Source organism: Copadichromis virginalis, linkage group LG8, assembly GCF_057382275.1.
Source record: "Copadichromis virginalis isolate Kocher_CV1m ecotype Utaka linkage group LG8, C_Virginalis_male_GT1.1, whole genome shotgun sequence".
Lineage (NCBI taxonomy): Eukaryota > Metazoa > Chordata > Actinopteri > Cichliformes > Cichlidae > Copadichromis > Copadichromis virginalis.
Window position 1 is genome coordinate 1,268,278 of NC_140625.1, and position 13,700 is coordinate 1,281,977.

The window sequence follows — 13,700 nt, forward strand, 5'->3', positions numbered from 1 at the left end:
CCCTTCTCTCTGACGGCACTGTCATAAGGTTCCTCACGTTTGCCACCATCCTTTATATTACTGCCATCTTGTGGTCACAGTCAGCTATTGTCGCTGGAACTTGTTTCATGCTCATAAGAAACTGTAGCTCTCTCTGTTATACAGGCTTCAGCTGGGCGAGCTGAGAGGCCAGCAGCTCACATGATCTGTGCTTTGTGTGAAAACACAGCTCGTGTTGGCAAGTAAATTAACTTCAGTGATTTGTCATCATAACAGATCAGTTTCCTTTGGTTAACTTTGACCAACATGTGTGATGTAGAGACAATGGAGGAGACGGCAGCTCTGACCACGTCTGATCTAATCAAACAGGTGACCAGGTGGGATCAGGTGCAGAGATTCCCAAATTTGCTGGAATATCATTGTAACCAGCTGTTTTTGCCAACACTAAAGCTTAATTTAAAATCAATATTTTAATCCCACCTGTAAATATTGACAGTTAACCATCAGTCACACTCATGAACAACTCTTTAGCTTTCTTTTTTTTGCTTTGTTTGTTAGAAACACGCAGATGGTGGACATCAAGCAGAATATAAAATATTTAAAATGAGCTCGGTCTTTAAGATATGCAGCAGTAAAATGAATCCATTTAACACTCGTGAGGAACATTTTTCTGCAGAGTATTTATATATTTTTACTTTTAATAACTATACAATTTTCCAAAAATATTGTTTTATGTTCAATGAATGTTTTATGTTAACAAATTCTTGTCACTGTAGGTTTATAAAAAAAACCCTGATGATTAATAAATAATATGTAAATGTTTTTTGTAATTACAGTAAATTTTGATTTAAATAGAAATCACTGGATTTTACAAGTCTTCAGCCAAGACGGAGAGCAGAGAGGTGAAGATGTCCATGCAGATTTCACAAAGCTGCATAAATAATTACATTTTAACCTGATCGGTTTATATTGTCTCATTGTTAAATAGTGAAAGAAGCTGTGTTTGCATATTTGCAAGTTTCAGATCATCAAACTCATTTTAATTTCTTCTAAAATCCAGAAAGTCCACGTGCTGAGGCTCAGGCACACTTAGCTTGATCAGGAAAATGATCCAGAATACACCAGCACGTCCACCAGAACAACAAATAAAAGTTCAGGGTGGTCTGATCATAGTCCTGTCTCAAAAACAACTTAAAAACTGCAAAAAACAATTTACTGTTTGATGACCTTACACATGCAAGACATTGACCAGAAGAAGAAGAAGGTGGTGCATGTTCTTATTCAACACTGTCTGAATACATGAAGGAAAATAAAATGAAAGTGAAGCGTGAAAGAAAGAAGCACGTCCCTGCTGTCCACTGTTCGTGTTTTATAAATTGGGACATTCGTGAGACAAGCTAATAAGAGAATAGAACAGACTGGCTGACCCAGAGGTGTGTGTGTGTGTGTGTGTGTGTGTGTGTGCGTGTGCTTAACAACATTACATCCCATGTATCCAATGAATTCATGGGATGTAAAACATGCTCAGAACAGCTGGACTTATCCAGGCTCAGGGAGGATGTTACAGGTGGAGAAGGTGGAGCGGAGAAACCACATCAGCACATACTGTGGAAACTTTCACTCGAACATGAGCCACTAACTTGCTCATGTTTTGAATATGATCAGTTTCTTTACACTTTCTATAAAAATGTCAAAGGAACAATCTATTTCTGAACACAGTAATTAATATTATTTAAAATGAGGGAATGAAAGCCTGAAGTTCAAAAGTAATACAGCAGTGATTTAAGTCATGAAGGAGCAGGTCACTGATGTTTGGAGACTGTGTGGTAACATCCAGCCTGACCCTGCTGCACAGGCCGGCTCTGACTTTAACAAGCATGTTCTCACTTTTTACCCTTCATTCTAATTTGTGTTGTACAGTTATTTCATTTTTAACCTTAATTTATATTTTATTCCTTCCTAGTTAAATTTACCCTTTTTAATTTTTCATATTTATTTCCTATCTTATTCATAGCCTTTTCCTTTTTTGTTTTCTTTAGGTCACGAGCAGTTGTCCAAGCATTTCACTACATATCGTACTGTGTATGACTGTGTACGTGACAAATAAAATTTGAATTTGAATTTGAAACTTTAAGGAAAACTTTGTCCTGCTCTGATTTCTCGTTTGGCTCTCGGCGAAGGCGGTCGCACTTTTCTCCTCTCCTCCTCTCCCTTAGCTTCCCTGCTTAGCCTCTTGTGTCCTTGTCTAGTCTCGTGTTTTTTTGTGTTACTTTTCCCTGGAACACTCTCTCACAGTCTGTTCTCTAAAACCTAAAAGAGAATTATGGATTTGATCAACGGGTCAATGCTATTGACACCCTTTTCTCAACGAGAAGTCTGGGCTCGGGTGAGCCTGAGTGTCCGGGTGGTACTTTCCCTGCCGGATACACGATGGACGGGTGGCAGAAATGGAGGGTCGTGTGCCTGGCGGACTGTCGATTGAGGACGCTGAAGATATCTACCTGTTCGGAACCATGATAACAGGGTTCTTGCTGATTGGAGCTGGCTTGGCCCTGGCTTATCGGAGAATTAAGAAAGCGGAATCGGCTGTTCAAAACCCCACAAGGCTGCCCGCTGGGATTCAAACGATGGGACGAGGTGTGACTTCTCAGAAAGGGCACATTGAGTGCAGCATGGATAAGATCTTGGAGAAGCTTACGGCTGCCGTGAATACTCAGAATAACATCTCTGAGCGCAAGTTTGATAACATCATGGAGAAGCTCACGGCTCACCAACGGGAGATTGAGAGACCAGTGTTGGACTGTTAGAACAGCTTTGAAATTCTCATGAGCTGTTCGCACTAAAGAAAAACCACCATCATAATGCGGCTATCCCTTCGGCCCCAGCTGTGGGCTCAAGGCTGGCGCCGAACAACAACACCCTGATAACGACTGTTTTTAGACTGTTCCTCCCACTCCATGCAAGGCCACCTGGGTTGGCTGGAAGACTGTTAGTGTCATGGTCCTGGGCCATGTTGGCCCAGTGTTCTTAGTTTTCTTGTATGTTTGTATTTTGTTCCTTATTTAGGCCATGTTTTCTGAGTTGCCCTGTTGTGTTGTTCCCTAAGTGTTTTCCCTTCATGGCTTTTACCCCCTGTGTGCCCCTCTGTGTATCTGTGAGCCCTCGTCTCTCCTTGTGTTTTATTCCATCTTTCCCCTGCCCATTATGTCCAAGTTCTCCCCGTGCTCTCTCCCCCCCCCCCCCCCCCCCCCGTGTGCCCTGTGTATTTATGAGCCCTCGTCTCCCTTTGTGGTTGTTTCATGTTTCCCCAGCCCGTTATGTCTGTGTTTTCCCCGTGCTCTCTCTCCTCCTGTCTGAACCTCTGTGCACTTCCTGTTTACTTTGTGACTCTCACGCCCGTACATGTCATGTTCAGTTCACCCCGCCCTGTCTCGTTATGATTATCAGTGTCACCTGTGTTCCCCGTGTGTTCCCACTTTCCTCGTTAACCCTCTGTGTATTTCTGTCTGCGTCTCCCTCTGTTCGGCGTGACGTCGTCCCTCATGCTGTGTGTGGATCTCCCTGTGTCTCCCTGTGAGTTCTTAGTTTATGGTTTCCCAGTTTAGTCTAGTTTGTATGTTTGTTCTACCAGCAAATAAAGCTGTGTTTTGAGTTCACCTCCCCGAGTTTGTGAGTCCTGCATTTTGGGTCCAACTCCTACCTGCCGCACAGCGATTCATGACAGTACGACGTCACCACAACATGGACCCAGCAGACTTACCCAGGGAGAGCGATCTGACACGTGTCCAACGCCTAGTCGAGTGGATAACCCACACTTCCAATACAAGGGCAAAGATTGTGGGGATAAATGCTATCGAAGCAATCCTCAAAGGAAATTCTCATCTCCGCCAGGTCAGAGGATGTTTGGACTTATTGGCCAATTTGAATGAAGCCCGGGAGGCGGCGCGAACTCGGGAAATATCAGACTTGGCCCAGCAGCAACAGACAACAGCCACCCTGGAGCAGCCGCATCAGTTTCACCGGCCGGATGTGGTTTTGCCCGGCCCTTTGGAGCCATCTGCGGGGAAGAAGCGTCGATCACGCCGCGGGCGCGCCACCCCACAGCCGGACGTTCGGACTTTTACATCGCCGGCTGTGGTGAATAAGGACTCTTTTTCTGTGTCGAACCGTGGGACTATTCGTTCAGGGGTTGTGTTTTGTGCTACGGATGGTTATGTGAACAGTTTATTAGCTGCCCAGCCTCCTGAAGCTCTCTTAGCTGCCCAGCCTCCTGAAGCTCTCTTAGCTGCCCAGCCTCCTGAAGCTCTCTTAGCTGCCCAGCCTCCTGAAGCTTTCTTAGCTGCCCAGCCTCCTGAAGCTCTCTTAGCTGTCCAGCCTCCTGAAGCTCTCTTAGCTGCCCAGCTACAAGCTGCGTCTCCTGTGTCCCCGCTAGCACAGCCATTAACTCCACCACACGCTCCATTTTCACCTCTACCATCGCTTCAGTCATCGGTTCGGTCTGCCACTCAGTCGCCCTTAGTTCCGTCATCCACACTACCACCTGTTTCCCTTCCACCACCACCATCACTACACCCAGCCATTCAGGCTGCTACTCAGTCAGACATTCAACCCATAGCCCTGCCGTTAATATGCTCTGTAGCTGAGCCACTAGCCGCCCGACCTGCAGCCACTTCAGCCACTCCTCCACCCGTCACACCTCCACTACAACCATCACTGCAGTCCCCAGTGCAGTCTCCAGTGTCCCCAGTGCAGTCTCCAGTGTCCCCAGTGCAGCCTCCTGCAGCCCTGCTTTCCCCAGTGCAGTCTCCAGTGTCCCCAGTGCAGCCTCCTTTAGCACAGTCACCCACTCAACCACCAGCACCACAACCGTCACTACCTCTAGTTCATTCCCCTGTGAAGTCGTTAACTCCACCACCTACTCCACTCTCACCACCACCGTTACTACAGACATCAGTTCAGTCCCCTGTGCAGTCATTTACTTCTCCACCGTTAGCAGCTCAGGTCCCCGTGTGTCCAGCAGCTCAGGTCCCCGTGTGTCCAGCAGCTCAGGTCCCCGTGTGTCCAGCAGCTCAGCTCGCACCTGAACCTTTGGCCCAGTTCCCCGTAGCAGTGCAGTTTTCTAGCCAGCTTAACGTTGAGCCCGGGGTCCCAATTCTCTCTGGCTCTACATCGGCTCCTGCTGGAAGCCCGGATGAGCTCATCCAGCACTCCGCGGCTCCCGTGTCGCCATTTACCTCGTCCGCTGGGGGTTCCAGTGAGCCCAGCCAGCGCCTCCTCGTCTCCGCTGGAGGGTCCGAGGGGCCCGTTCAGCCTCCTGTCTCCGCTGGAGGGTCCGAGGGGCCCGTTCAGCCGCCCGTCTCCGCTGGAGGGTCCGAGGGGCCCGTTCAGCCACCTGTCTCCGCTGGAGGGTCCGAGGGGCCCGTCCAGCCTCACGCCTCGTCAGCTGGAGGGTCCGAGGGGCCCGTTCAGCCTCCTGTCTCCGCTGGAGGGTCCGAGGGGCCCGTTCAGCCTCCTGTCTCCGCTGGAGGGTCCGAGGGGCCCGTTCAGCCTCACGCCGCATCAGCTGGAGGGCCCGAGGAGCCTGTCCAGCCGCCACCTGCGACCGCCTCGTCGTCGCCTGGTCCGGCTGCATCCGCCTGTGCTTCTGCTACGCCTGGTCCAGCCTCTGCCTGTGCTTCTGCTACGCCTGGGCCGGCCTCTGCCTGTGCTTCTGCTACGCCTGGTCCGGTCTCAGCCTCTGCTTCTGCTACGCCTGGTCCGGTCTCAGCCTCTGCTTCTGGTCCAGCTTTGGCTTCTGCTTCTGCTCCGCCTGGCCCAGCTTCGGCTTCAGCCTGTGCTCCCCCTGGTCCAGCCTCAGCCTCTGCAGCTCCGCCTGGTCCGGCCTCAGCCTCTGCAGCTCCGCCTGGTCCGGCCTCAGCCTCTGCAACCTCGTCTGGTCCGGCCCCCGCATCGCCACCGTCTGGTCCTGCCTCGTCTGGTCCTGCCTCGTCTGGTCCTGCCTCGTCTGGTCTTGCCTCGTCTGGTCCTGCCTCGTCTGGTCCTGCCTCGATTGGTCCTGTGCCCACCAGGCCATGGCCAGCATGCCTGAGACTGGAGGGCCGCCGCTGCCTTCGGCCCCCTGAACTGCTCCGTCGTCGTCCCCCCCTTCGCCATCGCCGCTGCCTTCCGCACGGTCGGCCTCCGGACCAGCTCTGTCACCTGTGCCACCCACCTGGTCGGCCCCCCGACCGTGTGACCCGTGAACTCTTGTGCCTGTGGGCTCTGGGTCGGCCCCCTGAACCTTATTTGGACTATAGTCATGTGCTCCTGTGTTTTCTGTTGTTTGTTTTTGTTTCCCGTTCTGGTCCCTCCGTCCTGGTCCCCCGCCTCCCGCCCTGGGTGGGTTGTTTTCTGTTTTTGTTTTTTCGGGTTTGGGCTGTCGGGAGCCAGCCCTTGAGGGGGGGGGGGGGGGGGGGGGGTACTGTCATGGTCCTGGGCCATGTTGGCCCAGTGTTCTTAGTTTTCTTGTATGTTTGTATTTTGTTCCTTATTTAGGCCATGTTTTCTGAGTTGCCCTGTTGTGTTGTTCCCTAAGCGTTTTCCCTTCATGGCTTTTACCCCCTGTGTGCCCCTCTGTGTATCTGTGAGCCCTCGTCTCTCCTTATGTTTTATTCCATCTTTCCCCTGCCCATTATGTCCAAGTTCTCCCCGTGCTCTCTCCCCCCCCCCCGTGTGCCCTGTGTATTTATGAGCCCTCGTCTCCCTTTGTGGTTGTTTCATGTTTCCCCAGCCCGTTATGTCTGTGTTTTCCCCGTGCTCTCTCTCCTCCTGTCTGAACCTCTGTGCACTTCCTGTTTACTTTGTGACTCTCACGCCCGTACATGTCATGTTCAGTTCACCCCGCCCTGTCTCGTTATGATTATCAGTGTCACCTGTGTTCCCCGTGTGTTCCCACTTTCCTCGTTAACCCTCTGTGTATTTCTGTCTGCGTCTCCCTCTGTTCGGCGTGACGTCGTCCCTCATGCTGTGTGTGGATCTCCCTGTGTCTCCCTGTGAGTTCTTAGTTTATGGTTTCCCAGTTTAGTCTAGTTTGTATGTTTGTTCTACCAGCAAATAAAGCTGTGTTTTGAGTTCACCTCCCCGAGTTTGTGAGTCCTGCATTTTGGGTCCAACTCCTGCCTGCCGCACAGCGATTCATGACAGTTAGACTACTTAGCCTTGCAGGGCGAAGGACACTGTCTCAGCTGAACTCTGGACACTCACACACATACACTGATAAGCACTCATACATCCCCCGTCCCCTTCCAATGCCTTCGATGCTTGTTGCCTCCTGGGAACACGAGGCGGGTCTGGGCCCGCGCTGGAGAGTCGGCGCAGTGGCAGGATGGCTGCTGTGTTGCCTGGGATTACTCCTCACCCCCTACCCAACCCTGTTGCTGGTCACGTGCTCTATAATGTTGTACTGTGGACATTTATGTGCAGAGGAGTTTTTTTGTTTCCTGTTCTCATGCTGTTTCTAAGTTTCTTTTTTTCCTCTTGTACTTTCCCATTGTAGTGTACATTTCAGTGTTTTTTCTGTAATGCAACCGTTCTCTGACTGTATCCCCATGTGATGTCTGTGTTGTGTGTGTGTGTAAGGTCAGGGGGCGAGTTCATTCCACTGCAGGGCAACCTGCCACTGCATGTGGCGAATAAAATTTGAACTTGAGCTTGAACTTGTAACAGACGATTTCACTGTGACAGTGGGTGTGTCGGCTCCTAAAATCTAAGAGAAAAACTATTTTGAATTTGTTGTGTTTTTTGCACAGTTAACTCAGGACTAAGCCATCTGAACAGCCCTAACCCCAGCTCACTGTTTGGTCTTTTTATTCCAGGAAATGCTCCTTATCATTCTTTAATACACTGTAAAAAAAAGTCAGTAAAATATACAGCAAAACACTGTCAAATTCCAACGGTAATGGAGCGTAAAACCAAAAACTTCCTTTTACTGTATTAAATAGATTGAATAACCGTTAATTGTGAGACTGGATAAAACTTTGTTTTTTACTGTAATAAAATGTTGAAATTATAAATATTTTCTGTGAAAACAAATAAATATGCATACATTTTATAATTACATATTGTAATGTTGAAAATGTCTGAAAAACTTAGATTTTACGGTATTATTTGAGTAAAACTACATCTTTTGGGGTTGTGCACATTGGAATTCACAGTATAAAGCTGTAGATTTTTAAGCAAACAAAAACATTCATTTTTACAGAAACAAGATGTTAAAAAATAGGGTCCACCGTAATAATACAACCAGTACATACCATTAAAAAAAAAAAAAAAAAAAAAGCAAATATCAGCAGTGAAAGACAATAAAACTGATAGTATTTTTATTTTATTTTAAAATTCAGATACTGATATACAGATTAAAAGTTAGGCCTGCAGTATATCATTGTTAACCTTCTGATAAAAAAAAAATCAACAGCAAAAGAAGATGTTAAAAATAAAGTTTATGGTTGTGAATAAAATTGATTTCAATAATCTTTTTTAATTATTATTTTAAAACAACTTTATGTTGTTGTGTTTCACGCCATATTATCAGACCACCTTAAGTGGGTCGGCCTTAAATTTTGAATTTGTGTGATCGCTGTTGATTGGTAGCTAAACTGCTGGTAAACTGTGTACAGACGTTTTACGTTCGAATTGCAGAGAAAAAAAAATCTGGTAGCAACATTGTGCAGTATGAGCGAACCATTTCACCAAAAAAAGGGGGAGCAAGACATGGCTGCAGCGGTCTGCAGACATGACTTCTGATCAAATTCGAACCTCCTAAAGAAACAAAGAGCGACGTTACATTGCGGGATGACGTCACCTGAAAATGACCAATAGCGTGGCGCGCTGCTGAGCTGTGTGCCAACCGCTCTTTTTTTCATGCAGGACACTCAAGTTGGCTTCGCTAACGGACACAGTTTTGAACTCGTATATTAGCGCCATTTATTGCTGCTTGGACCACAGCATCTTCGGAATTTGTAGACATCCTGGCAGCTTACAATTAGTTCGAGGTGAGGTGAGTACATGCAACTTCAAGTTATCTCTGTTATAAAAATCCACCAGCCCAGCGTTTATAGATAATTTTAGCAGTTCGTTTTTTATGAGTGAGGTTGTGAATTTAGTTAGCATTTGTGAGTTGAGTTAGCATTACTGTCGCGAGGGAAGCATTGCTCTGGATTAGTTTCTGTATATGGCGTGCTTAATTCGCTAGGGAGGAATTACCAAAGTACATGGAGTTATGTTAACCTGTAATTTCTGTGGTAAGGTAGTTCAGTCATCAAGGGGCTACGTGCTTCATTGTAAACTGCATCGGAATGAGCCACGTTGTTTCTTTCGGTGTATTGAAGCAGGCTGCAAGCAGACATACACCAGGTATGGCGCGTTTAAGGCTCATTTTTACCGAAGACACTGCCCCCACCCATGTCACTGGTGTGGCGGTGGTTTCTTCGTTTACATGTGCAATGGCAATGTGTGAACGTCAGTGTCAGAACTCTAAAGAGTTAATAGCGCATCTGAAGAGCCATATTGTGGAAGGACACGTGGTCACTTGTCCAGTAAGAGGATGCACAAATACCTTTAGAGTTAAATCATCTTTTACTGCTCACATGTCACGTAAACAGACAGCAGCATTGGTGATTTATATAGAGAGTCTGCATGTCAATCATCATCTGTTCCAACCACATCAGATGACTTTGTACCCTTGATTTCCGAGCCTGCTGCACAGTCTATTACAGATGAAGATAACATGGAAATGCCCCCTCAATTCTGTGATCTTTTTCTGAGAAACGTTTCACTATTCTACTTAAAATTGCAGGGTCAGTTTCTACTGCCTCCTTCAACCATAGAGAACATTGTGGAGGCAATGCAGAACATGCATGAGTTGGGACAGACATACAGTTTGGGTAAACTTGCATCACTGTTAAAAGATGACACATCATTATCAGAGGAGGACATCAACAAAGTCTGCGAGTCTGTCAAAAGCTATGATCTTTTTTCTGCATGTCATACCGGGCCATTGAGGACAGTGCACTCCAGAGCTCAGATCTTTAAAAAAGCCTTCAACTATGCGGAACCAAAGAAAATATTTTTAGGGAGAGATGAAAACAGAAAAGATAGGTTTGCCTATTATGTGCCTTTAAGAGAGACTTTGAGATGTCTGCTAGAGTCTGATCTGTGGCAGAAATCAGAAGAGCCCTCTACTGAGCCTCCTGCTGATGTTCTGTGTGACATAACTGATAGTAAGCTGTTTTAAATAAAATTATTTTTTTGGTCAAAACCCATCATGTCTCAAGCTAGTACTCTACCAGGATGCCTTTGAAGTCGTTAACCCTTTAGGCTCTGCAAGGACAAAACACAAGGTATTAGCTGTATATGCATCAGTGGCAAACTTGCCACTTCATGTACGCTCAGACACAGATCACATGTCTCTTTTTTTTTTTTTTGTCTTCTTTAGCTCTCAGCGAAGGCGGTCACACTTTTCTCCTCTCCTCCTCACCCTTATCTTCCCTGCTTAGCCTCTACGTCCTTGTCTTGTCTTGTGTGCATTACTTTCCCTGGAATAGACTCACACTGTCGTTCTCTAAAACCTAAAAGAGAATTATGGATTTGATCAACTGGTCTCTGAATGCTCTCGCCCTATGACAGCTGGGATAGGCTCCAGCGCCCCCCACGACCCTGAAAAGGATAAGCGGAAGCGAATGGATGGATGGATGGATGGTCTCTGAATGCTATTGACACCCTTTTCTCAACGAGAAATCTGGGCTCGGGAGAGCCTGAGTGCCCTGGAGGGACTTTCCCAGCCGGATACACGATGGACGGGTGGCAGAACTGGAGGATCATGTGCCTGGCGGGACTGTCGATCGAGGACGCTGAAGATATCTATCTATTCGGAACCATGATAACAGGGTTCATGCTGATCGGAGTTGGCTTAGCCCTGGTTTATCGGAGAAATAAGAAAGCGGAACCGGCTGTTCAAACCCCCCCAAGGCTGCCCGCTGGAATCGAAATGGAACGAGGCGCAACCTATCACAACGAACGTAATATGGTCAACACCTTGGAGACGCTTGCAGCTGCTGTGAAGGCTCAAAACAACACCATTGAGCGTATGAGGGGAAACATCAGAGAGAGGCCTGCTCAAAATGAGACCCTTGAGCGACAGTTGGAAAACATCGCAGAACGGATCACTGCAGTTGTGAGGTCTCAGAATCAAAAGAACGATAACACCATGGAACAGAAGTTTGATACCATCATGGGGAGGCTCGCGACTCTCCAACGGGAGATCGAGAGGCCAGTGTCGGAGTGTTAAAGAGCAGCCTGAAAAGTTCTCCTGGGCTGCTCGCATGGAAATTAACAAAACCAACATAAACATTGCGGATCCCCATCACGGCGCCAGCTGCAGGCCCAAGGCTGGAGCCGAACAATCACTCCCTGATAACGACTGTGTTACGGCTATTCTTCCCGTCCCATGCAAGGACACCTGGATTGGCTGGAGGACTGTTTACTTAGCCTGATAGGCCGAAGGACACTGTCTCAGCTAAACTATGGACACGCACACACACACACTTACACTGATAAGCACTCACTCATCCCCCCTCCCTTTCCAACGCCTTCGATGCTTGTGCCCTACCGGGGAAGATAGCAGTCAACTGGACCAGCACAGATGCTGCAGGACCGGATGCGCTGTCTACGCCGGCTCTCTCTTACCCTTTACCCGCCCCTGTTGCTTGTCTTGTGTTTCTATGGTGTATTGATAGTCATGTGCTTTTGTGCTGAGGTGTTTTTTCTGTTATCAAACTGTTCTCCCACTAGGAGCTCAGTCTGAGTGGAGTTTTTTTTCTCCTCCTCTTACCTAATGTAGTGTATTTTCGTTGTTTTTTCCTATCAGCCTACCTTTCTGACATGTCTGCCCAATGTGATGTTTGTGTAAAGTTGGTCAGAAGGTTCCTTTGTAAGTGCGCATGCGCCATTAGCGTGCTGCCTGCTGTAACCCTAATTTCCCTCGGGATGAATAAAGTATTCTGATTCTGATTCTGATTGTCTTACTGTGCAGGGAGAAAGATTTTAAAGAGTTTGTTCATGCTAATGGGTTCTCTGAATTACTGGCAGACTTGAAAGAATTGGAGGACAGTGGGATTGTTGCATCAGATGAAACTAGAGTCAAAGGAACTTTGTATTGCATTGCTGGTGATAATCTGGGTTCTCACTGTATTGGTGGCTTCACTGAAAACTTTAGTTCTTCAAAGTACTTCTGCAGGTACTACCTGATAACGAAATCTGAATTTCAGGGTGCTGACCCAAATCTGTGTGGACCAGAACGTACCAAAGAGAACTACAACTCTGCTGTTGATCGCCTCCAGATTGACAATACACCAGACGTCGAAGGAGTGAAGTTCAGGTCAGTGTTCAATTCACTGAAATACTTCAACGTTTGTATGCCAGGCTTGCCACCATGTCTAGGTCATGATATCTTTGAGGGAGTTTTGGCTTATGATGTGGCACTGTATCTGAAATACTTCATAAAGAAAAAAGCATGGTTCACTTACTCAACTCTGAACCGACGCATCAAACAGTTTAGTTACCATGCCTCTGATGCTTCTACAAAGCCATCTGAGGTCAGTCCTCAAGCAGCTAAACTCTCAGGACAGGCTATACAGAACTGGAACTTCCTCCGACTGCTGCCTCTCATAGTTGGTGACATAGTGACAGACCCCACAGATGATGTGTGGAACTTAACTCTGCAGCTGAAAGATATTGTAGACATGGTGTGTGCTCAGAAAATTTCAGTGGCTCAGGTAGCATATCTTGATATTCTTATTCAAGAATATTTAGAGTCAAGAAAAGCTCTGTTCCCAGAATGCAACCTGAGACCAAAACACCATTTTCTACGCCATTACCCAGCACTGATTCTGAAATTTGGCCCACTGATAAGATTATGGACAATGCGCTTTGAAAGTAAGCACAGTTATTTCAAGAGGTGTGCCATAAATCTGAAAAATTTCAAAAACCTCTGCCATACACTCTCTGAAAGACATCAGATGTTTCAAGCCTAACTTGCAGCAGGGTCATTGTGTCAATCTGTCTTGAAAGTCAAAGATGGTTCTCCATTTTACTCAGTGCTGTACAGTAAAGCCATTCAAGAAGCAGTTCAAATGTTTGACTTTACTGAAACCAATACAAAGGTCACAGTAGAAATGATGTACAAGGGAACACAGTACAAGAAAGGACACTTCCTTGTCACAGGGGGCTCTGACTCTGTTGAGTTTGGTGAAGTAGTTCTCATTTTGATTAAGAATGACAGTGTTTATTTTCTGGTGTCGGTGCACGTGACAGAATACCATTCTCAGTATCATCTGCACTCAGTGAGAAAGGAAAAAGAAAAGATGCAGTGTGTGAACATCATTGACTTAATTGATTTCTATCCATTAACATCTTACATGAAGTATGGGTACCAAATGGTTCCATGGTATTCCAGTATGCTGTCACAATAATGGTGCTGTTAGTTTGGTACTTACGAAACACTGTATAAAAGTGTAGTATCAAGCAAGATCAGCTTCATATTTTAAGACCAAAGGTACCACTTGGTGTAAATTGACCATTATTCACATTCTTTTATCAGACATCTTGGAAATGGGGGACAGCATAAGGAGTTCCATTACTAAGGTGCTGCCGGACCTGTCTGCCTCAATCCTTGAAATTGTACTGGA

At 46.7% G+C, this 13,700-nt stretch overlaps 2 protein-coding genes across 7 annotated transcripts in view; one reads left to right on the top strand and one right to left on the bottom strand.

The window, feature by feature from the left end:
* The window catches only part of LOC146702481 (RNA binding protein fox-1 homolog 3-like), a 611,273-nt gene that overhangs the window by 160,875 nt on the left and 436,698 nt on the right, over positions 1–13,700 (bottom strand). The window lies entirely within an intron of this gene.
* LOC146702482 (uncharacterized) lies at positions 3,721–6,067 on the top strand. The gene is made up of 3 exons (XM_085467278.1): positions 3,721–4,201; positions 4,337–5,956; positions 6,048–6,067. The coding sequence occupies exons 1-3, from the start codon at positions 3,721–3,723 to the stop codon at positions 6,065–6,067; spliced, it is 2,121 nt and encodes a 706-aa protein (XP_085323404.1).

Coding starts and splice junctions, on each gene's coding strand:
- LOC146702482 (XM_085467278.1), top strand. CDS start 3,721: ATGGACCCAGCAGACTTACCCAGGGAGAGCGATCTGACACGTGTCCAA. Junction 4,202..4,336: donor TACGGATGGTTATGTGAACA/GTTTATTAGCTG, acceptor AGCCTCCTGAAG/CTCTCTTAGCTGTCCAGCCT. Junction 5,957..6,047: donor GTCTGGTCCTGCCTCGTCTG/GTCCTGCCTCGT, acceptor TGTGCCCACCAG/GCCATGGCCAGCATGCCTGA.